Source organism: Canis lupus, chromosome 20, assembly GCF_003254725.2.
Source record: "Canis lupus dingo isolate Sandy chromosome 20, ASM325472v2, whole genome shotgun sequence".
NCBI classification, from domain to species: domain Eukaryota; kingdom Metazoa; phylum Chordata; class Mammalia; order Carnivora; family Canidae; genus Canis; species Canis lupus.
Genome location: NC_064262.1, coordinates 8,725,924 through 8,749,434, shown reverse-complemented (window position 1 = coordinate 8,749,434; position 23,511 = coordinate 8,725,924). Strand labels below are relative to the sequence as shown.

Here is a 23,511-nt window from a genome sequence, read left to right as displayed (position 1 = left end):
GCCTGCTGGATGCTGAATACAGATTTGTCACGTTTGTCTCAGCAGCAAACACTAGGAAAGCCCACTGAAAAACTGCACTTGGAAGCAGTATCTGGCCTCTTTGATTTTAAAACTGTCACTGTCAGGGTAGCACAGGCATCTGGCCCGGAGACAGCATGTACTGTGGAGGGATGTCCTGCCTGCCTGTGGTAATCACAGCTTCAGGGTCATGACATGCCCTGTCACCATGGCTTCTCCTAGTGGCCACTGCATCTCACAAGTGTCTTTCTGCCTCCAGGACTACGTTGATGCCCCACTCAGCATCCCTGATTTCCTGACTTGCTCTCTGAACATTGACTGGAGCCAGTATCAGGTGAGGGGCCTGACTCAAGCAGAGCAGGATAAGGGATGGGTGGAGGGGATCCCTGGTGCCTGCCCCACAAGTCCTTCATGCAGGTACCAAAAAGTCTGGCTCATGCCCTCTGACCTCTCACAGCCTAGGAAAGGAGCTGCTTATCCATTTAACTCTCTCCTGATTTGCTTTTGGCCCAGAAAATCAAAGCTTTCTGATCATGACTCACTCAAAGATTTACATCCACCAGCAGGTTCTGTTTCCAGAGGACCTCATGGAGTCTGCTTTTCCAGCTCTGGGCTTTAGTGACTTTTTTTCATTTTTCCTTTTAAATGCATCTGCCAGAGGAAGTATAGAGCTCTGTCTGACCTCGTTTGATTATAGAAACTTTAAAATTATTTCCATTGCACTCCTCTCCCCTCTCACCCTGGAAGGGGCCCCAGTCTTACTGGATGGATCCATCTCTGTACTATGCTTAGCCCAGTGTAGAAATCAAAAGGCCATCAGCAGTTTCCTTGCCACTTGCTTCATCCAGGATAAGCAGCCTTGCTCTCTCCACTGCCTTCCCCATGTCCATTCCTTCTGCCTGGCTGCCGCTTCTCATCTCATCTCATCTAGCTGATACACAGCTTTTAGGATTCGGCTCTAGTGTCTACTAAGGAACCCGTGATGCATCTCCTCTCCCCTGTCCCCAGAGGATTAGGTGCCTGTGTCTGCATTCCCATTTACCCTGGGAATTACCTGTCGTGGAATTTTCCACTGAGCTGTAGCCACTAATGTCGGGATCTGCCACTCCATCTCTGGTAGACAGCTCCAGGAGGACGGGGAACCACAGCTTGTGCAGCCCCAGCACAGAAACTGGCACGGAGCCTAGAGCTGGAAAGGCCACACCAGTGAATGCCTAGGAAACATCCTGTTTCCCTCTCTTTTTTTGCCACAGGGTCTGGACAGTTCCCCATCCAGCCTTGAGGTCTCCCTCTGTCAGAGAGGCCAGACTCACCTATTAGGCAGCTTTGTAGGCTTTGTCATCCTGGTCTGTAAGTGGTCTGTAAAGGGAGAGGCTGTGCTTATCCTTTTTTTTTTTTTTTTTTTTAAGATTTTATTTATTCATGGGAGACACAGGCCGAGGGAGAAGCAGGCTCCCCACAGGGATCATGACCTGAGTCAAAGGCAGAGGCTCAACCACTAAGCCATCCAGGTGCCCCTGTGCTTATCTTTTACACCCAGTCCCTGATTACAAAGGAGATACTATTTGAAAGAGTTCAAGTGGTATCAGGTGTTCTTGATGCAGGTGTTTCTACAAGAGGGAACTTTAGGAAGAAGAGCAGACTAGTTTTTTGTTGTGCCCAAAAGCCTGGAGAAGGAGTGGGTTGGAGGACCCTATTTCCTGGTCTCAAGTGCTAGGCAGTACCTAGACAGATTGAGTGGAAAACCTGCAGGTTTCCTTCTTGATTTCTTGATTTGTCATATGCAGAGGCGTCAAATGGGCCCTACCGCAGCCAGTCTTCTTCTTCTTTCTGGCACCATTCTTCTTCTTCCTTCTTCCTTCTTCCTTCTTCTTCTTCTTCTTCTTTCTTCTTCTTTTTTTTTAGATTTATGTGTTTATTTTAGAGAGAGAGTGTGTGTAAGCCAAATAAGGTACAAATAGAAATAGGGGTTTATTTTTTTTTTATTTTTATTTTCTTTTTTAATTTATTTATGATAGAGAGAGAGAGAGAGGCAGAGACATAGGCAGAGGGAGAAGCAGGCTGCATGCACCAGGAGCCCGATGTGGGATTCGATCCCGGGTCTCCAGGATCGCGCCCTGGGCCAAAGGCAGGCACCAAACCGCTGTGCCACCCAGGGATCCCTAGAAATAGGGGTTTAATGTGTTGACGTTGCCTAGGATGTATGTCTCTTTAGGAAGGAGCCTTGTACATAGGAGGAGTTCTGCTTAGTAGATCAAGGCTATGGATCTAGGCCCCTAGATCTAGCTCTACCTAGATCTAGTTTGCTCAACCCTTCTCTCAAGGCTTTGTGGTTTTGAGCAAGTGGCCTCGCTTTCCTCTAAAAGTGGAGTTGACGACACCTATTTCAGAATTGTGGCAAGGTTCAAGTATGATCACAGTATGAAAGTGGCCTCTTAACTGAAATGTCAGAACAATTTTAATGATAATTAAGAAGTAGGCTGCTAGCCTTTTGACTCAAGGGAGTGAACACTAATAAAACTCTAGGCACAAAAGTAGGAGGGCAGGGCATCTTCCCTCTCCAGTATTGCTCAGCCCCTTGGTCTCACTGGGCCTCATACCATCCTCTCCTCAGCCAGGTGTGGCCTCTGCCTTGTCAGCCCCTTCAGCACAAGTGTCTAGGACTCCATTACTCCTCCTTACCTCCCCAGGTGACCTCATCTATTGTCCATTCTGTTAGCCCACTGCTATGTCACCTGACCTGGGATTCTGAGCCATGTCTTTCTTGGGGAGCCATGTCTACATCACCTCTTACGAGTGTCCCTTCATGCAAGCACCTTAAACTCAAGCTGTCTGAAATGGAGTTGGCCATAACCCAGGACACCCCAGGCCTTCAACCATTTACCCAGATGCTCAAAGTCAAAATGTGGGTTTTTCTCCTCCCACATCCATTGTCAGTTCCCATCAGTTCTCTAAGTCTCTGCCCCTGGTGAAACTCTCTAGATCTTCTTGCTTCCATTTCCTGTACTGGCATAATCCAAGCCACTGTCATCTGAGTGGATCTCATCTGAATGGGGGCCTCATTGAGGGAGACCAGGAAATAGTAAACACGAAGTATTTGAGTGGGGCCTAGTAGATAGGAATACTGAAATGATAGAACAAGATCACCACTGTCACCTCTTCCTTAGAATTCACCACTGACTTTCCCGTTTTCCTCAGAGTACAGTCCACCGACCCTCAGTGGGCCACTCTGCTCCACACAGTCCAGCCTTGACCTTGTGACTAGCTGTCCTTTCCCTCTTCCTATCTAGCCACACTGACCTCCTCTCAGCCCCTTGGGGATGAATGCTCTCCAGGTGTGCACATGCTTTTCTCTCTGCCAGAAAAAACTTGTCTCCTTTGCCTACCCTCTTACATGGATGTCACTATCTTCAGGAAGCTTCCCTACTGGTCCCCGTGGATCATACTAGGCTCAGCTCACCAAGTACATGATCCTGCAGGGTCCCACAGGTCTCCTTTGATTAAGCACATCTGTAGAAGTTCCCTTTGCCTTCCCTTTCCTACAGCCCTGTTAGGGAGCTGGGGCTACCCTGGATGCTGCTGTTTACCAGGGCCAGGTTCTCCGTGATGTTCACAAGTGCAGGAGCACTTTTGGCAGTATATGTATGGATGTTGCTGCCTTCCATGTAACTGGATGGAATTCCTTAGAGGTCTGCTCATTTTTTCTGTGCCATAAGACCCCTTCCAGTGGCTGCTTCTCCAGCTGGCCTCTGACCATGAACAGTCAGAGGAGTAATGTTCTACAGGTGCCTTCTAGTCCCAAAGCACTAGGCCTTGTAGATGCAGAGATTCTAGGACAGCCTCTACCCTCACTAGGAAAAGAGGCAGCAACATAATCATCACCAGGGTAGTAGAGGTATCGACCAGTGGCTACTGAAGACTCAGTAGAAGATAATGGGGGCTGGGCCTTTGAAGGGTGAGTAAGAGTTTGCCAGCCGTGGGGAAGAGTACTCCAAGCATAGACATATAAGTGGTGGCATGGTGCTGAGCTCTGCCCCTAGAGACTTTAATGGAGCACGTAGGAAGGAAGAATTAATGCTGAGCTTAGATTTTAGTGCATTTCTCTGGTCCTCCTCACATTCTGCAGGCCCCTCAAACTTTAGTTTCATAGTCTGCTATTAGAGAAGTCCCTACAACATATCGTGTGACTACAAACGTGAATCTCACAGTCTGACAGGGCCGGATTCTGCCCTAGGTCAGGGTAGCTAATGACTTTGGGCCTCTCCCAACCCCAAGCTTGCCAGCCTGCGGTTCCTACCCTAGCACTGGGCACACTGAATCTACTGCCTCTCCCCTGGTCCTTGCTTCCCCTTCCAGTTGCCACCTTGGTTATTGGAGCTCTGCAGGTCACAGCCCTTGGTCACTTGCTGCCCTCTCCTGGCTACTGCAGCCTTTCCCCGGCTTACCTGACCTCTGTTTCCTTTGTGCTGCTGCAGGGCTCCTGCCTTCTCTCCTACCTCCCTCCTGCTTTTCCTCACCTTCAAAAATCACAGCTCAGAGGAAATCCATTGGCAATGGTGTGTATGACAGGTTGAGCCAGATGAGTGACGAGACCCCTGAGCTACTACGGGTAATGGCTTTATTAGTGCAGTGCTGCAGCAGCTGTCTCCAGAGCTGCTGGAAGTAGGTCAGAGCTCTCCAGGGGCTGTGAGAGGGTCAGGTAAATGAGCCTGTTTTAAATTCCTGGGAAAACCATGCCAATTACAGGTGCCATGTTCAACCCTCCCCCAGGAAATGCTCTCTTACTAGCACCCGCTGCCCGCTCCACACAGCCCCAGAACATTGATAAGCAGTTGTTTAGGAAGCTGTCCTCAGCTGGGGAGAATGAGGCCTCAGAACTGGGTCAGGCCCTTCCATGGAATTCTAGATTTCAGTAGACTGTTTCTTAGACCATCTGGCCTAGACCTTTTGCTTGGGCTAGAGCGGAAGTTCCATGCTTTTTGTAGTTTTTCTTATTTTTCATCTTCCCTATCACAGACCTCCTGTTTTAAAAAGATTTTGTCCGCCAATCAGACTGCACTTAGCATTCATCAAAAGACAAAGTATACAGGGGCACCTGGGTGTTGCAGTTAGTTGAGTATCCAATTCTTGGTTTCCGCTCAAGTTGTGATCTCAGGGTCATGAAATTGAGCCCCGCATGGGGCTCAGCACTTGGGATTCTCTCTCTCTCTCCCTCTGCTTCTCCCACTTGTGCACTCACTCTCCCTCTCTCTGTCTCTAAAGTAAGTAAATCAATCCTTAAAAAAAAAAAAAAAATAGGGGTCCCTGGGTGGCTCAGCGGTTTGGCGCCTGCCTTTGGCCCAGGGCATGATCCTGGAGTCCTGGGATCGAGTCCCACATCAGGCTCCCTGCAGGGAGCCTGCTTCTCTCTCTGCCTGTGTCTCTGCCTCTCTTTCTGTGTCTCTCATGAATAAATGAATAAAATCTTTTAAAATAAATAAATAAAATAAAAATAAAGACAGAGTACGCAGTGAAATAGCAGGAAAAAGTGACTAAAACATAGTTGATAAGAAGGTTGAAGGTTTGATATTTTCTGTGATGTTATAGTAAATGAAAGAATGGCTCTTTCTATTTGGCACCAGTGGTCACAGGCTCAAGGCTTTTTGTTTGCTTCTGTCAACTACCTAGACAGCCATGCTGGGAGCCCAGGGTTTAGAGGAGGCTAATGTGTGGCTGCTGCTGCTGGGTGTAGGGCTATGAGTTGCCTGGCCCCTGTATGGCTTCCTACTCCTCACCATCACATTATATTAGAATACAGGATAAGGGTGGCCCACAGGGAGAGGTGGGGGGAGCTCTTGGAGTGGGGTGAAATCTCAGATTATCTGGGATTTGGGGCCTATGGCCTATGACCAAGATCCTTGGGAATTTGTTGCCGCAAAATAACTCTTTGATTTTATTTTTTAAAGTTCTCAATCTGAGTTAAATATCGATTCCTAGACACCTTTTACTGTTCTTCAACAGAGTTGGGACCTGGTGCAACAAACACAAAACTACCTGAAACTGCTGCTTTCCATAATTAATAGCGATGGTGAGTCTGCCTCTGCTGAGCCCTCAAGCCATTGGACCTCTGGGTATTCCCAGGCCTTAATACCATGAATATGTTTTTTGGGATTCACACACCTACCTTTTGCTTTATAGAAGAAGGAGGTAGGGATTTCTCTTGTCCATTGGTAGCTTTATTTCACATCCTCAAAACTTTGGAAAACAAAATTGTGAGCAGCTCATTACCATCTGAACTATGCATGGGGTTTTACACTAGATCAGCTAACCTTCGACCATCAGTGTTGTGTATGGGGCCAGAATTGCCTCTTCTAATTCAGAAAGATGGAGAAAATCAGTTCTGGTTTCTTATCAGGCACATAAAAAAGTCCCTAGAGGGCCTGTTCTCTGGATAGTACTCTAGCTGCCTTGGCTGTTTTGATTGGATGGGCTCATCCTGCCCAGTGTCTGTAGGTTAGACTAAGTGGATATCAGTCAAGACTTCTGTGTGCTGTGGGGTTGCCCTTGCTTAAACAAGTGGAATGTATTAGCTTATATAACCAAGAAAGCTCCAGAGCAGACCCAGGTGCCTAAGAAATGTCACAAAGAATTATTTTTCATACCTCCTTGTTTTTCATACCTACTGTCTGGTTAGCTTCATGCTGGTAACCATTCTTGTTTTCTGCCATCCTATCTCCCCCAGAAAAGGGGGAGAGTCTCTGTTCCAGAGCTCATGCTCATTGACTCAGTTTGGGTCAAGTGCCCATCCTTGAACCAGGTACTATGGTCAACTCTACAAAAAAGTCACATGCCTACATCTGGAGTTAAATAGTGGTTCTCTTCTGGAGAAGTGGGTGTTATTAGGAACTAGAGGAAGGCTACTAGCATTTGGTGGGTGTTAGCCAAGAATCCAGATGTCCTGCAGTTCCTGGGACAGCCCTGCACAGTGAATTGCCTTGCCAAAAATACCTGTAGGGACCCCTGATGAATGCTGGGTGGGGATATGCAGGTCAGCCCCACCTAAATTACCGGGGCAGTACTGCTTTCCTAGAAGTACCTAGAAAGGTAGCCAGAAGAAAGAAGAAATACTGTGTACAGAGACAAGTGCCTGTCACCCCCCCTTCCTGGGACTAGGTTGGAGAAGAATCTTGGGGAGGCCGACCAGGAAGAGGGAGACTAGGGATGGTATGGCTCTCTGACACCAAGCCAGGGTGATGGCATATCCTCTTCTCATGCATCCATATTTGCTTTTCTTCTGGGTTTCCTGTTATGTGGTTCCTGAGTAGATGACAGCGGGCTGCTGGTACACTGTATCTCAGGCTGGGATCGGACCCCCCTCTTCATCTCTCTCCTACGCCTTTCCTTGTGGGCTGTGAGTATGGATGGGCTGGGTGATGGGGTCAAGGAGCTTGCTGAGGACATCTACTAAAATTTACTCTCTGAGAGCATTAAGACTGTCTCCAGAAATTAGAGTTTTGGAGGGAGGGACCCTAAGTGTTCAGAGCAAGTGTTAGGTTTAACACTGTTTTGGGGACTGTTGGGCAGCCTAGTTGTCACTGGGCCTGTGGTTGCTGTTCAGCTCCTGGGACAAGGCGTGGGCTTTGTCATGGCTGGAATCATCTTTCTAAGCACGTCTCTTTGGTCTCTTCCAGGATGGACTTATCCACACATCCCTAAAGCCTGCTGAGATCCTCTACCTAACTGTGGCCTATGACTGGTTCCTCTTTGGGTAAGCCTTCGGGAAGTGGCAGGTTATTGGGTGGGCACGATGCCTTGGGAGCCATGTTTCTGTGTGTCTGTGGATGTGGTGGTTCCTATGACAGGGTAACAGGTGAAGGCGGTCCCACCTCCTTGGGAAAGACTGAAGGTGGTTGTCAGGCCCCACCTGAGATTGTGGTGCCAAAGCCGTGGACTGTCCCTGTCACTCCAGTCCCCCTTTGCCCTGCCATCTTGGGGCGTGGCTTGCTTTGACCTCCTCGCCTTCTTGTTTCAGGCACATGTTGGTAGATCGGCTCAGCAAAGGAGAGGAGGTGGGTACTGTGAGCAAATGCCAGGGCTCTGAGAACAACAGCATGATGTTCTGTTTGGTGTCCATACATAGAGGGCAGTTCCTTGCCCAGTGCATGTGGGCATCAGGCAGCATGGCCATTAAAGCACCAGCACAGTAGCCCCCATTCTGAGCCCCCATTCCTCTCCTGTGCAGTAGAGAGAACATTTGCCCACATGGCTGCAATGACCTCCATCTGTCAGTCCTCTTCCCCTGGCCTTTGCTGCCATCTTTCTCACAGGTGACCTTGTTTTCTGTAGTTATGGAACCAAAATACAAGCCTTTTCCTGGGCTCCTCAGCCATGTAGCTACAACCCAGAGGCTCTTCTGTCTCTCTCTCCTGTTCACACCCATTCAGCAACTTTTAAGCCCCAGGGCCAGCCGAGCAAGCAGGGTCCTGCCCGGCTGCTCACCACCAGCCCAGACAAACCCAGCCCAGGCACAGCCAGCTGGGCCCCAGGGTCTCCTTACTCTGGGCACTGTCCCTCCTTACTCTCTCTGCCCTTTCTACACCCCATCCTTCTCTGCTTTCTGCAGTCTTTGCCTCTTTGGCATGCTTATTTTTCAGCCTCTTTTCCCTGCACGCAGACCTGGAGTCAGACCTGAGTTTGAACCCTGCTGTCCCACCTATTACCTGATGACCTTGAGTAATGTGATTAACCTTGAGTCTCCTGGTGTTGATCGTGCTGCTTCACAAAGAGAATGAGTCCAGGCGCCCAGCATGGGAGCTGTCACACAGCATTAGTACTTTCTTTTCTGCCCCCTGTGTAGCCCCCCTCTTTTCCTGAAGCATCTTTCTTACTCTCCTGAGGCTGCCTTCTTTCCAAGCATCTTATCTTGTGCCTCCTTCTTTTGTTCCTCCCTCTCAATGGCTCCTCTCCCTTTCTAAATCTCTTCCTCTGAGTGCTTATCGCATCTGCCAGGGCTGCAGAGCTCATAAGCCTGTTCTTCAGAGGCCTCCATGAACTCTGTCAGAGGCAGTGACTTTGGCATTGAAATCAGCCCGTAAAGCCCCTTTGCAGCCTCTCATTTTGAGACTGACTGGCACTCCAGAACATTCTGCCCTCCACACCATCTCCCCCACCCTCAGAGCAAGCCAGATCCTGCCTTCAGAAACTGGACAGAGGATGAGGCCGAGGCCAGTGTGGTCTGGATTCAGACCCTGGCCATCTCTCAGCATAAGCAAAAAGGGTGTCCTCAGCTGGGAGGGTTGTTTTTCAGGATGTGAGCTTTTCTCTTACCCCACCAGACATTCTAGACGCTGATGCTTTAAAACAAAACAGAGGTCTGTTAAACGGTACTCTGTCCTCCTACCCAGCCCTTGAGATTCACAGCACACTGGCATATTAAAGACTAAAGAGTCTGTGGTAAAGACACCTATTTAGTTTTATGTAACCCAACATTTTCATAGTAACCTAACCTGGGCACCCTCCCCTTTTTTTGGCGGGGAGCGGTGTTTGTGTGGGGAAATCATATGGGGCCCTGGGATACCATGTGGGTGTTTATCCAAGTAAGCGTTTGATGGACCACACCTTTCAGAATCACTGGGGAGTTTATTTAAAAACTGCAGAGACTGCCTTACGTGCACTTCATGGGGTCCATTTCACTAGGACACTGGCTGGAAGGGAGGAGAGTTTGCTGGTGGCGGTGAGTTGCAGCTAGAAGTCAGGAGCGGCCTCCTGCCTCTGTCCACCTCAGACTCTAAGCCAGACTGTGGCTGCCCCTCCAACATGGTTCTTTTGAGCTACTCTTTCTGGGTGTTCCTCCTACAAAATCTGATCCCTTTCCCTTCCTTTATGTTTCTGCAGTGTCCATTAATCTCCTCACCCCCAAATAATCTCTCTCCCAGCTGTTCTTCCCAGTTAGCCTCTCTCCTTGGGGTTCTTAGAAGAGGCTGAGGAGAAAAGCTGCATTCTCTTTATCCTTTTCAGTGGCTTGAGAACACCATGTTGAATTTGAAGACGTTTTAAAAACTCACTGGCTTACTCTAGTACATTCCCTTCCTTCTTTGCCCTAGCCCAGGCACATCTACCCTACCTGCAAAGCCCACTCTCACCCATTTATACCATTTTTAGAGCAGCATATCCAGCAGGAACCCTGAGACAGGGCTCTTGTCCACCAGGGGCTGATGAGGTGGCTGTCTGCCCTCTCCTGGGAGCTCAGCCACCTAGATTCCTCTCCTTGGAGAAAGCTGTCTTCTCATGTATGCTGCTTTTTGGTTTCTTCAGATTTTCTTCTTCTGCTTCAATTTTTTGAAGCATATCATCTCTGAGGAATTCTCTGCTCTGAGGACACAGAGGTGAGGAGAGACCTGTTTTCTCATACTGGGCAGGACACTCTGGGAAGAGTAGGCAGGGTGTCACTTACCGTCTGATTCCCTGCATGCTTGGCAAGTTGGCCTTTCGTCCCTGCTTCCCCTCTGAGGCCAGGGTGGGAATCCCTGGTGAGAGCCAATGGGAAAGAGGCTCTCCTGCCTGGGAGGCAGAGCTGGGGCCAGCCTGTAGTTAGAGTAACAGAGAGGCTATGGGGCAAAGGAATGGTCTCTGGTGACGAGGAAAGCAGGGCATGCTGCTGCAAGGAAAAGCCAACCTAAGGACAGGAGGACCCCAACACCCCACACTAAGCTGAGGTAGCTGATTCTTCCACCTGCCCTTTGCTGGGCCACTGCAGAGGTTATGTCTGCATCTCTATGCAGCCCACCACCATGGACCAGAGTCTCCCTCCAGCCTGGGAAACATAGGAGTCTTGCCTGGCAGTTGCCTTACAAGCACTGTGAGAGTTGGTGTCTTTGAATTTCACTTGCCTTCCAAATCTAAGCTCTAGGTAATGTTGGGCCAGATTGAACTCTGAGGGGCCAAGGCAAAAGGGAGGAGTCAGGCTTTCCTGGCCTTTCAGAAGCGGCCTACATTTCTCAGCACTCTAGGTAGGACTGGTCTCATTGATTTGCCAGTGAATTGGAGCTTCTCAGGCAGGTAGCATGCTGGGCGTGGGAACGACAAAGAAGACCCCAGCCCAGAATATAATTCACTATTCTGGTGTCTGTTCACAGGAGGAAGAGTTTGCCAGCCCGGGATGCAGGCTTCACTCTGGAAGATATCTGTATGCTGAGTGAGTTACAGGCCTCAGCACATTCCCCTTCCTCTGTGCATCGTTCTGAATATAGACCACAGAGGAGCTGTTTGTTCTAGACACTTCTCTCTCAGGCTGTATGGTGTGGAAGAACTAGGGGACCAGTAGTGTGAGAAGATAATGTGCTGACCAATGGCACTTGCTTCTTTCAGGACGAAAGGACCGAGGCAGCACCACCAGCCTTGGCAGCGACTTCTCTTTGGTCATGGAGAGCTCCCCAGGAGCTGCCGGGAGTTTCACCTATGAGGCCGTGGAGCTGCTCCCTGCAGGAGCACAGACTCAGGCATCTTGGTGAGGGGCCAGGCTGGAACTAAGCTTGCTCACCGCTGTGGTCCAGGGCCACCAGCTCCAGGGAGGCCCAGGAACAAAGGGGCCCCCCGACAGTAGGGCTGAGAGCACAGCTCCATGCCCTGCTGTCTTTCCTAGACCTCAGAGGCAGCCATCTGGTTGGTGAGGGGCACTGTCCGTGGTGGCTCAGGAACATAAAGGGCTGGGGCTCCCTGTGGGATGAAGAAAGAAGGCACAGGGCTGGCAGACAGGGCTGGGTGAGGGGAGGCTGGTGTAAAAGAGACTCTGTAGGGGAGCTCCCTTATGTCATTTGGCTGGGAGGTGGGGGGCCGGTTAGAAAAAAGAAAACAAGTGAGTACAAAATGATGATTCTGAATTGAGATCTTGTTTGAGGGTGAACTCCTGAGAATCTGATGACTCTGTCTCTAGACAAATAACTCAAACTTTTGTATAACATTTGGACGGAGGGGCAGTTACCAAGCTGTTAAGAAACTAGCATATACTCTGAGGCTAGTAGGCCAGCATTATTTGGATGTTCCACTCCCTCTATGAAGACCCAATCCTTGCTGCTCATGGCTGAGCCTGAGGGAACGCTAATGTATAACCATCCCCATGTGGCATTTTCCTGGTAGAGGTAAGGACTGGGCCCTGACATTTGGTAAAAGTGGGCAGAGTGCTTGCCCAGAGTGGCCCCTTGACGCACAGCCCTATTCTTTATACTGCAGGAGGAAGAGCCACTCATCCTCTCCACAGAGCGTGTTCTGGAACCGGCCACAGCCCTCAGAGGACCGCCTGCCTTCCCACCAAGGGCTGGGGGAAGCCAAGTCTTCCAGCTCCTCATCCTCGAACCATTCTGACTTTTTCAGGATGGGTAGCAGTCCCCTGGAGGTCCCCAAGCCCAGGTGAGGAGCTCCAAAGCCCCTAATGGTAGAAGCAGTTAGCCCTCCCCTCTTAATAAGCTTGGAGATGTGGTTCCAGCCCCTAAGCTGCTGTCTTAGGGTGGTCTTGGGACAGAGTTCCTTGGCATGCGGCCTGGTGGGCAGTGTACCCAGGAGGCAGAAGGATTTGACAAGCTTGCAGGCCTACCCATTTGGAGGATGGGTTAATGTTTGGGTAAGAGCTGGTTTATAGAATGATTTGAGACTCCTTCCAGAGCCTTAGCAGATGGAGAATCTAGAAGGTGTACTGATTGTAGTGTGATGGGCAGGGTCAGGGCTGCCTCTCCTTTTGCCTTTGGTGGGTCTCAGCCCCCATGACCCTCACATTCTGCTTAAAGAGATGGATCTAGGTTCTCAAATTCCATGTCTGAATTGGAGGGGCAGCAAAGAGAACAGATGGAGAGCTGGGCTAGATGTAAATGGCTTGGACGAACCTTGGGAGACTCTACACCTGAAGAGTACTCAGCCAGATTGTACGGGTGTGGCCAGAGTGTGCTGTGGGAATAACATTTTCTAGAAGAGATTAAGGCTGAGCAGTGGGTAGGGGTTTAGAATTGAGAGATGGTCTGGCACTTGGGGAAAGCATTTCCTGGCTGACCCCATACCACTTTTTCCATGTCATATCCACAGGAAAGAATCCTGTGAATTGCTTTGTTTTCTAAAGTCTTGAGAACGTCTGGGCCTTCTGGAGAGAACATAGCAGTGTGTGACTTAAGAGGTCCTTGATAAATTCCAAGGAGAAAGGGGCTTTTAGCATAAAGAGCATAAGCCTTGGAGTCTACCCCAGATTTGAGCCCAGCTCTGAAACCTACTGCTCCAGAAGTTTCAGATCTTTTCTTTGTAGCAGGCCTGTTAACAGTGAGGAAACTGAGCCCCCAAGTCCTGAGCATATTACAGGGAAAGACCTAAAACTTCTGCAGCCCTCCTCCTATCCCCATCCTCTGGCTCTTCTCCATGGGCAAAAAGCAGGCAATGGAGGAAGAGCACCCTCCCCATGCGGCAAAGCAGATCAGCTGTAGGCCGGGAGGAGCTCCATGGAGTGCACTGACCAGACGAGTCCGGTGTGCTCCCCTCTGAAGGTGAGCCCTTCAACCTGGAGTGCTGAAGTGTCTGCCAGTGGTGTAGCCGAGCCTTCTAAACACAGACCGTGACTCCTCCGACCACACAGGAGGTTTGGAGAAGATAGCTGAACAGAGGTGGTGCCAGGCAGACCAGTCCACGTGGCTGTGCTCGCTCCTGTTCCCTGTGTGCGCCCACTGCCATGCCACCTTTGTCTGCACGCCTGGCTTTCCTCAGGGCTGCCCCGGGGCTGTGGCAGCACAGCATAACCCTCGCACTTCTGGCCTGGAACTCTTGCTCGTTGTCCCCACCTCCCTTCCTGCCTGTGCAGCATTGCTGGACAGCTGGGCAGGAGACCGGAAGAGCCCTCCTAATCTTCTCGGGTCCTGCTCTCTTAACTGCTCGGGGCTCCCCCGCTGAGGCAGCACTCCATCACCTCTTCACACACCCCATCTTTTTATTACTGCCCCCTTCCTGCTGGGTGGGAGGCAGTCTCAGCAGCGGTTCTCTGCCTGCACTGGTGGCTCAGACTCTTACGGTTGGCCCAGGAGAGCAACAAGGCCCTTCCCTAAGGAGGGGGGGTGGGGGAGGGTGCGGGTGTCCTTGGGCCTTTCAGTCCTTTGTGCTTGGCCTGGTCGAGGCTGGGAATAGCTGGGCCCAAATGGGCCACAAGGCCTTGGAGAGGCGTGGGCTGGGCTGCTTTGAAGTGTTTGGCTCTGCCAGTCTATTCTGGGAATGGCCACTTGGAGCCCGGCTGGTCTGGCCAGGCAGCAAGGTTCTGGACTGGGCGCCTGTTTGCCAGAGGTTTTGAAAGACTAGATTATTCGGATTTGGAGCATTCTAATTATGTATTTTCATTAAAATTAAAATTAATTTAGTCTCTTTTATCTTAAAGTGCCTGAGGGATCCCTGCCTCTCTTAGGTAACAACAGCCAATCAGCTTTTTAATGCAGCAGAAGGGAACAGTATGGAAAGAAATGCTTTAGTAAAGCTATCTGTGACAGCTGAAATTCCCCTCATAATGTGAATGCTTTGGGTTTCAAATGCTCCAAGTTCTATAAGCATATGTTCTTAAAGCAGGACTTCCCTATGAAAGGAGTCTGTAAAGCTTTGTTCAAAGTTAAGAAGTAGGTGTTGGGCTGGGAAGAAAGTTCTGTGGGGTGGTAGTTCTTAGCCAGTCCCAACCCCATACTCCTCTCTGAGAAGACACCGGTGACTTTTTGCATTATTATCTGCCACTGCAACAGTTTCTGATGGAGCTGCATTTCTGTACCATTGTTAAATCTCTCACCAACTACAGGGCTGGGGGCTGGGACTAGGCAGGGCCAATGCTCTGAGCTCACCAGCCCCCTAAGGTCCTGGTTGGTAAGTGGCTCAGCCACTTGGTCTCTGCTCCAGAGTCAGACATCTTTAAGGGTGGGGGGTTGCTAGCACAGCACCGTCCATGCCTGAGGAGGGATGGTGCCACCACTGAGCCCAGCTTGAAGCCAAGCTGCCTAAGGAGCAGATTAACTTGGCTGAGGGACACCCAGCAGCCTGGTTGAATAGCCAAGTAGAAACATAGGAACCAACTCCCGTTGCCCAGCTAGCTCTTCTTGCGCCATCTTCCAGCACATACCAACTGCTCATTATAAGCAGCGAGCTCTGTCCTGGGCTGTGTTTAATGATGCAGAAAACCAGATTGATTTCTGTAACACATAGGGTTCCTGTCCCATGTTTGACATTGTCTTGCATGGGATCATAGCTTGTTACCAAGGATGAGTGGTAAGAAGTCTAAATGCATTGCCAGAAAGGACACTTAGAGCCCTAAAATATTTCTTGGGCTGCTGCAGGAATGCAGAGGTTCTCTCCCTCTTTCTATCTTTTTCTCTCTCCCTCTTCATCCCTCCATATCTCCCCCCCACATACACACACACATCAATGTTTAAAGTCCAGGCTGCAGAAAACTGATGTATGGATTTTTTGTTTTTTTCAAATGTGGTAAGAAATCCTGTCTTAACCATCTCTGAAGTCAATTGCTCTGTGAGTTCAGGACCTTGTTGAACTGAAGGATTCTTCCCTAAAGCCCCAATCCTGGAAGCAGTCACTTAGGCAGAGGCTATGGGACCATCACCTAGAGGTTTGGGGGTTCGGCAGGGAATAAGTGTAGATTAGAGGTGACATTTAGGCCCCGTCAAAGTTTGGGATTTTAGATCATGGCTCAGACATTCATTCCTTGCATGTCCTTCAGACATGTCACTTGATGACTTTGAGTTTCTGTTTTCTTATCTGTGTAAACCTCTGAGGCAACTCCCAGGTTCTTCCTAGTTGTGCGCCTTCAAGCTTTCTGTGCCAGCCTCAGTTCAGGTGCTTCCAGATGCAATTAACAAAAAAAAAAAAAAAAATCTTAACAGGTTTAAACAATCAAGGAAAACTGGTGGTTCTTATGGAAAAGTCCAGTGGAGAATGTGACCTTCAGGTGTAGTCTGATCAAGGCTCCAATGCCATTTTCCTGTGGTTCTTTCCCCTTGCCGCCTCCCATGTACTAGCTCTGCCCTCTGGCCAGCTTCCCTAATGGTAAACAGCCACTCCTGGGACATGCTGCTTCCTTTCTCACATCCAGGAATCACATGAGGACCTCTTTTCCTTATGATAAATTATCAACTCTGTGCTTTATTCCAGTTGAAAATTATGTGCCAACCCCTGAAGCCCCTACTGTCCCTTATCCAGAAGGAAGATCAGTGTATTATGAGGCTAGTTTGGGCTGAGTTTCAGTCTCAGCTTTGCCCCTCCTAGCTGTGAGACTTGGAAAAATCACTTCCTTCCTGGGCTCAATTTTTTCATTCCACCTTTAAAGATCAAGTAATGATTCTGGCTTCCATACGTTTGGGTTTAAATAAGATCATAGAACTAAGTATCTGGCATATAGCAAATACTCATTCTTTCCACAAAAGCTCAGTAAACTGTGGTTGTGAAGGATCTGTCCTTATTCACATATCTGAGGGCAAATGGGCCATGTCAGGGCACTAGGCAGCTAGGTAAAAGGCCAGGCTAGGCACCTCAGGGCAGACTTGTTTATTCTTGCCTCAGCTGTGTGGGTTGGGCCAGCTCTGCTTGTATGGTATTCTTGTACCTCCTTCCACAAAGGACTATCTAAAAGATAACTTGCCTGAGTCCTGCCTACTCTGGGTGTCTGGGGGGAAAGTGGGAGTTGCAGCTCTTTGGTGCTATAAAGACGGGCCTAGGCTGTATCCAGACAACGGAGTGAAATGTTGCCAAAAACCCAGTCTCCTGGGCAGAAGTGTGATCCCCCTGAGATCCAGGCATATGGACAGGTGACCTTGGAAGCATCATCGGCTCCGCAGTTCTCCAATTTGAGCATAGTTTGGCCCCATATTCCCTCTGGCCCTGTAGGTAGATTAGAGGAGCTAGAACTTGGACCTCTTTTTTTTTTTTTTTTCCTGCTTTGTGCTTGAGTAAAGATGCAGGACTGAAGAGTATGGGGTCTTAATAAAGCTGATGAAGTCATCTGTGTACTGAGACTGCAAAGTTTTCCTTCTTTCATTAGGCAGGTACAGGTACTACTTCTGGGGACTGTCTGCTTTCACCTTTAGGTGTCCCCTCCAGCCAGCTGATCCAGACTGGCACTTAGGAGCACCTCTCTGCTTAGCATAGCCCCCTGATCTCAAACCTAGGAGCTGAACAATTGCTCTGCAATCCTTTCTTTGACAAAAGCCTCAAGTAGGAAGATTTGTTTGTAGCCTATGTGTTCACTCTTGTAAAACAGGCAAAGGATGGTTGCTTGCTGAGATGGCTTTCTATCCCCTGGGATCATATACTGTTGCTGTCTATATTGCCTACTTCACTCCACAGCTATCCCCTCGCTACTCCAAATGTGGTTCTTGCCTGGTGGTGCTAACTGCTGGACACTGGGGAAGCAAAGTGACTAGCTTAAGGGGACCGGGAATCCTCGCATTCCATCTTTCTGTCATTTTTCCATTGGTAGTCTGAGTCTGATTGCCTGGGGAGTGCCAGGTGGTGGCATAAGAAACCTCCATGTTCCCAGCCCCAGGAGTGCCCCCATCCTACTCAGCATCCCTTCCATTCCCTCCTCACTCTAGTGTTTAGCAATTGTTTTCCTACAGACTGCTAAAACTGGAAGAGGAAATCTGTGCTTAAAATTTGAACAGTAGATGAGATTTGTGGCACCAGGCTGACCTCAGTGGAGTTATACTGACTGAAGACCCAGCACAACCTGGAGGAAGCATAGGGAAACTACCAGACTGTGGCGTGTGGTTTGCCCTCTCCTGGGCAGCTGTCTCTTTGTTACAGACTGCTTGAGTCCTACCAAGTTTCTCCATCTAGAAATAAGGAAACCCTGTTTTGTGGAGCATGAGGGGCTTCCACCAGGTAGCAAACCATGTTCTTCTCTCATCCCTGATGTTTCTGTCACACACCTTCCAGAGTTTAGCAGGAATGATGAATGTGGAAGTCTCTATGTTGCAGGGGGTTCCTATTCATGGCAGCTTTAACGTAGAAAACCATCTGTTATCTCTGGTCTCAAGGTGGTTCTGTTGTAGGACAAATCCATAATCAAACTTGGCTTTAAAAATCTCTTCTTGCACTCAGTGGCTGTGGGACCTTGAGTAAGCATCTTCACCTGTCTGGACTGCCATTTCTTGGTCTCAAGATAAGGATGGCTAAAGATTACCTGAGACGCACTACCTGGCCAGAGCATCACTCAGGTGGCAGTTGCTTGAGAATGAGGCTGGGATGGCCACTTATGAGGGCTGTTGCCTCAAACTAGGAGATGTTGATGCCAGCTAACTAGGTGGGCCAACGCCAGCAAATGCCTTTCTCTGTTTCCCACCCCCTATACCACTACTGATGCTTCTGTCTGCTCCTGGGTCCCTACAGAAACACTTTCTGCTATTCTTGAATTAAAGAATAAAGGGTTAAACAAAGATGATGTCTCTCTGGAGATGGAGACCTGGGGTAGCTGATGAAAGGGCCTTGTGTGCGGTCTTCCCATTTCCTCCCTTCCTTCCCGACCCCCACTGGGTGGGCTGTTGCCCTGAGACCATAGAGAGAGGTTAGCTGTCCGTGAGAAGGTGGTAGCAGCAGTAGATTCCCAATGCAACACTCTTCTCCCTGCACCACCCAAACCTCCATCTGAAAAAGGCCTGATGAAGCTGTCAAGTTGCCTGCCTGAATCATCCCCACCCTCTGGGCATAGCTAGTGAGTTTGCTGGGTTGATGCTTGTGAATACAAACTACGGCTCCTGGAAGGTGCTGCAGAGAAAGCATGGAGGGGTGTGCCTCAGGGCGCTCATCACCTCACTCTTCAATCTAGGTCACCACCCTCCACTGTCCCCAAGAAGCTTGTTCTCCCATTGCTCTGATAAGACTTCATTGGACCCTGAGTTCTGGCTTCCCCACCCTGCCAATCTGCATGCTGGGGGAATATGAGGTGATCCTGCCTCCCTGGTTCCTGGGGCATCCAGCCTTGCTCCCCTCCTTTTGGTGCTGTTGAGATTGGACTTGCTATGTCAGCCACAGGGCAGGCATCCCCTGACCTGAGGCTTTGGTTGCTGGCTCCCCTCTTCTCATTCTGCTTTGCTCTTCTTTTGCTTCTGTAAGTCTTTGCACAAAGCATTGTCCTCACACCTGAGCCTGCCTTATGGTCTATACTCTTCTTTCTCAATCACAACCTATCCAGCTGATTTTGTACTTTTGAAGAAAGTGGTTTACAGAAGCTCTACCAACAGAACCTTGTGGCTATGGTCCAGGACCATCATAGCCCCACCCCCATCCCTCCAGGGCCTCCCCTGTCAGGCATATGACTGACTGTGCATCATCTTCCCTCTCTCTCCTCTCTGCCCCAGATCAGTGGACCATCCCCTGCCCGGATCCTCTCTCTCCACAGACTTTGGCAGCTGGCAGATGGTAACAGGCTGTGGCAGTATTCAGGAACGGGCTGTCCTGCACACAGACTCCTCTCTCCCTTTCAGCTTCCCGGATGAGCTCCCTAACAGTTGTCTGTAAGTGTCTTGCTTGAGAAGACAGGATGCTCCCCTGCCCATATCAGAAGCTGGTGAGCAATCAAGAGTGTTGGTTAGGAGTGAGGCAGCAGCTGGCCCTGGATCCTTGCCCTTCCCCAGTGTCTCAGCTAAGTATATACCTCACTGTTCCTGGACTCCTGAGGTATGAAAGAGGCATTATGGGCTGCTCTGTAAGTGTGTTGCACTGTGTGTTCACTCTCCAGAGCCTCCAAAATTCGTCCACAGGTGCCTTGGGGCACACCCTGAGGGAAAGCTGGCTGGACTGTAACTATAGAAGGTTCTATTTCTGTCTGAGGCTCTGCCTGACATGAGAATCCTTTGAAATCAGAACAGTGGGGTAGTGAAAGTAGGTGTATGGTGGAGACCAGAGCTGGATTGGAGCTAGGTTAATTCAAGGGCTGTGCTGCTCCTAGTAAAACCAAGGGTTCTTTGCCATCCTCTTTCCCCTTTTGTCTGCTGCATTTGCCTCTGGTCAGGAAAGAAAATTGGATGGGGATACTAAATCCCAAAGCCTATAAAATCCTCTCACTTCAAGGCTCCATTACTGAGCTTCCAACTCTTAAATAGTGTGTCCGCTTGAGTGGCTGCCTCTGTGGCAGCCCCCTGCCCCCTGCCTGCTTTACTGCTTCATGGATGTCAAGCAGTAGAGCTTCTAGTGGCCTGCCCCTCCCCATGATGGGTTGAATGAACCTCAGGTGCTGGGGATTCATCATCACCACCAGAATTTGGCTCATACCCACCAGGGCTGACAGGTAGGTCAGAGGCATGTTGCCATAGGCTGTTAAGAAGGATTCTCTGCTGAGGGCAGACAGAGCCTGCACCTTGGGGTTCCAGGATGGCGTAAGCCCAGGAGCCATCTCTGGAGGAAGCAGACATCTTCGCCCCTGCTTGATAGCACCCCCTCACTTAACTGGCATTAACCACTGAAATAGGCAACTCCAGCCCCAGGTCCTACAGTTTATACCTTGGGCAGCTCTCTTGAGCTCCTAGCCAACCCTCAAGATCTGGGTGGTTGCCAGAAGAAGGCTAGGTTCTGTGTGTTCTCATGGCCTCCAAAATTGCAGTTGTAGGTGTGGGGTCAGGGTTGATTCCTCCTGAGATCATACGGTATGTGGATTTGGTGCTTGGGCTTTGTTATCAGAGAAATTTAGTCAAACTCCTAGCTGTCTGCTTACCAGCTACATCTTAGGATGTTAGCCCTGACCTCTCTGAGCCTGCTAGTTCATCTGTCCAGAGGGAATGGCACTAGAATATCTCTGCCTGCCTACCCCTTGCCTGCTGTGTATCCTTAAGTGGATCACATATCCTCTCTGGGCTCCAGTTTTCTTTGTCTCTAAAAGATCTCTCCCTCTTTTGCCTCCCAGAAATAAGGGACAGTGAGAATGCACACGTTTGGACCTTTGGATATTCCCTGTGAATACAAACTACCACTCTGAATTTCTCCTGGTTATATGCTGTAAGGAAAAGCTAAAGAAGAACACACGGCCTCTAGCCTCTGTGAAACCTAGTTTAGAGAATAAAGAAGATCTAGGACCACATGTCTCCCCCAAATGCCAAGAAAGACTTTGTTCATGGTGTTGCAGGAATCAAGCATCAGCTCTATTTTCCTAGAGCTGCTGCCAAGCTGCTTGACTTTCCTTCACCCTAGAACCTGCCGCTTCTCTGTCTCTCTCCCACACTTAGTCACCCACTCATACATACCACTCGCACCAGTCTACATTCCCTATGTCTGTTCTCCCCATACATACCCCAGGACTGTCGTTTATCCTCCTATCTCCATCTGTTCCCTCCAGGCCCTGGGGTACAGTCATTTGGGTTTGGGAATTGGAGACATTGCTGTTACTTCTGACAAATTCCTGGGAGGGATCATATAGAGATTGGTCTCTTGGGGGAAATTTTGGTGTAAGTTAGTGGTCAGGGCTAGTTTTGATTTTTCAGGTGGATGGGAACATGAGGGCTCGTGTCGTATAGATCTGTGATCCCTGGAGAAAGCCCTCCAGGGAACAGTTAGGGTGAACACCATATGAATTCCTGACCTTTCCTCTGATTCCATGTCCCTCCCACCCCTAGACTGCATACCTTTTAGTCCATAGGTTGAATGTGGCTGGTACCTTAGGCCTCTTCTATTAAAGACCTTTCAAAGTGTCAAATAGCCTCATGGAATTCTTTGATAAGCCTCAGTTTTCATGCACTTCTCCTCCCTGCCATTTTTTTCACTTGTTCCCCTTCTTGACTTGTATTTCCAGGACAAGGAGAGAGGAGGGGCTTCCTGTCTTCCACCTGTGATCAGTGTCTGTAGAGGCCAGGGAACAAAAAGCAATAGAATCAGAACAGGAATCCTGCTAGCTACTTGCTTAGGGAACACAGCAAGTGAAGATGTAGCCAGAGCCTCAGGGGTTTCCAGTTGAGGACTCTGGCCTCTCTAGAACATTGACAAGAACTTCCTTGCAGGATGCTCCAGGTCCTGGCCTGAAGAAGGCTGAGGCCTTTGGTCAGCCAAAGCTTGATGCCTCATCTTGTGGTCTCTCCTTAAGTCTCAGATTTGTGCCTCAGTGCAAACCTCCCCCCTGCTCACCTTGCCCTTCCCATTAAAATATGCTGCTTCTAGGTAGGAGCAGTAACCTGAGAGCTGAGAGGAGTGGTTCTTGAGGGGAACAGGACAAGTGTTTGGGGCCTGAACCACTGGGGTAGTATGGCCACAGGACATGTGCTGGCCTGTGCTAACAAAGGCAGAAGAATAGGTAGTATGGTGTGAGGATAAGGATGTTGGATCCTGCCCCAGGGTAATACATTAATTCTCCCTCCTTTCCTTCCCCCCTCATAGGCTTGCAGCCCTAAGTGAGCGGGAGACTCGGCTGCAGGAAGTACGCTCAACTTTCTTGGCCGCATACAGTAGCACAGTGGGGCTTCGAGCAGCAGCCCCCAGTCCCTCTGGTGCCATTGGAGGCCTACTGGAGCAGTTTGTCCGTGGTGTTGGACTCCGGGGCACCAGCAGCAGCACCTTATGAAGTAGCCAGCCCACAACAATTTCCTGCTCCTCTCACCTGAGCCCTGAGTGGAATCAAAGCCATGCCTGGACAAGGGGTGCTTCAAGATAGGAGGGAAATCTTCTCACTCCTCCTTCTCCATCATGCACATGGCAGCCCCAAAGCTAAGCAGGGCTAAGGACGGGGTTCCCCAACCCCCAGCTTCCTGACTGGTGACCACCACCCCTCTTGTCATTGCCTTTCACCCACCCTAGTCTTTGTTGGGATTCCCATCAATTCTCAGAACTGTGTGGGTTTTCCCAAGTCCCTGGGGCCTTGTGGGGGCTGAGACCTCATGAAAGACTCCCCTCTTCCCATTCTTGTTTCCTGGAGAGGAGGGATCCACCTGCACTGAGAATGAGACCGTTTGACACAGATCACAAAATAAAAATCTTTTTGAACAACTGCTCTCTTGCATCATTTGGTTGCTCTCTTTGTGGAGTTATTTGGAAGGTTCTTACTGTTCTTCCTTGTGCTGGAAGGGGTTGAGGTAAGGGTCAGATAAAGCAGAAAGACAACTGAAGACTGGGTTGTGTCTTTTAACATGACAGTCTCAGACAGGGACATGCAGCCACAGGCTGTCAGTGGGCCCTAGTCACCTAGGAACCTATTTATCCACACAGATTCCCAGGGCTGCCTGAAATTTAGACTTGGGGTTGCTGAGATCTTCATTTAGCTAGGAATGGGCAGGGGGTGGGGGTATCCTTCATTTTAAACAAGTTCTGCAGACAGCTCAGTCCTGGTACAGGTGACTCACAGCCCCTGCCTTATGGAGCCCTGCCTTTGGTGGAGGGATTGACTTCTGGGACTTTAAAGGCAGTAATTGGCATGGAGAGAATGGACCTGGCTGACTACCACCCTCATCTGCAGTGTGACCTAGATAGAGGAGATTGCATCCTCACAGTATGTCTGCATCTCTAACACCATGAAGTCAGAGTTCAAAGACA

General features: G+C 49.6%; 1 protein-coding gene across 10 annotated transcripts in view; it reads left to right on the top strand.

The window, feature by feature from the left end:
• Positions 1–22,968, top strand: part of MTMR14 (myotubularin related protein 14) — a 46,476-nt gene extending 23,508 nt beyond the window's left edge. For 3 of the 10 annotated variants that reach the window (XM_025450593.3, XM_025450584.3, XM_049098621.1), the window contains 11 exons: positions 278–352; positions 6,019–6,085; positions 7,323–7,408; positions 7,689–7,765; positions 8,030–8,066; positions 10,312–10,382; positions 11,133–11,191; positions 11,365–11,503; positions 12,226–12,402; positions 19,362–19,517; positions 22,363–22,968. In XM_025450593.3, the coding sequence (XP_025306378.1) occupies positions 278–352; positions 6,019–6,085; positions 7,323–7,408; positions 7,689–7,765; positions 8,030–8,066; positions 10,312–10,382; positions 11,133–11,191; positions 11,365–11,503; positions 12,226–12,402; positions 19,362–19,517; positions 22,363–22,546 (1,128 nt within the window). In that variant the 3' untranslated portion in view covers positions 22,547–22,968. The remainder of the gene's footprint in view (positions 1–277; positions 353–6,018; positions 6,086–7,322; positions 7,409–7,688; positions 7,766–8,029; positions 8,067–10,311; positions 10,383–11,132; positions 11,192–11,364; positions 11,504–12,225; positions 12,403–19,361; positions 19,518–22,362) is intronic. The other 7 variants (XM_049098620.1, XM_025450602.3, XM_049098622.1 and 4 more) reach the window with 5 other exon arrangements.
• Positions 22,969–23,511: the final 543 nt, after the last annotated feature.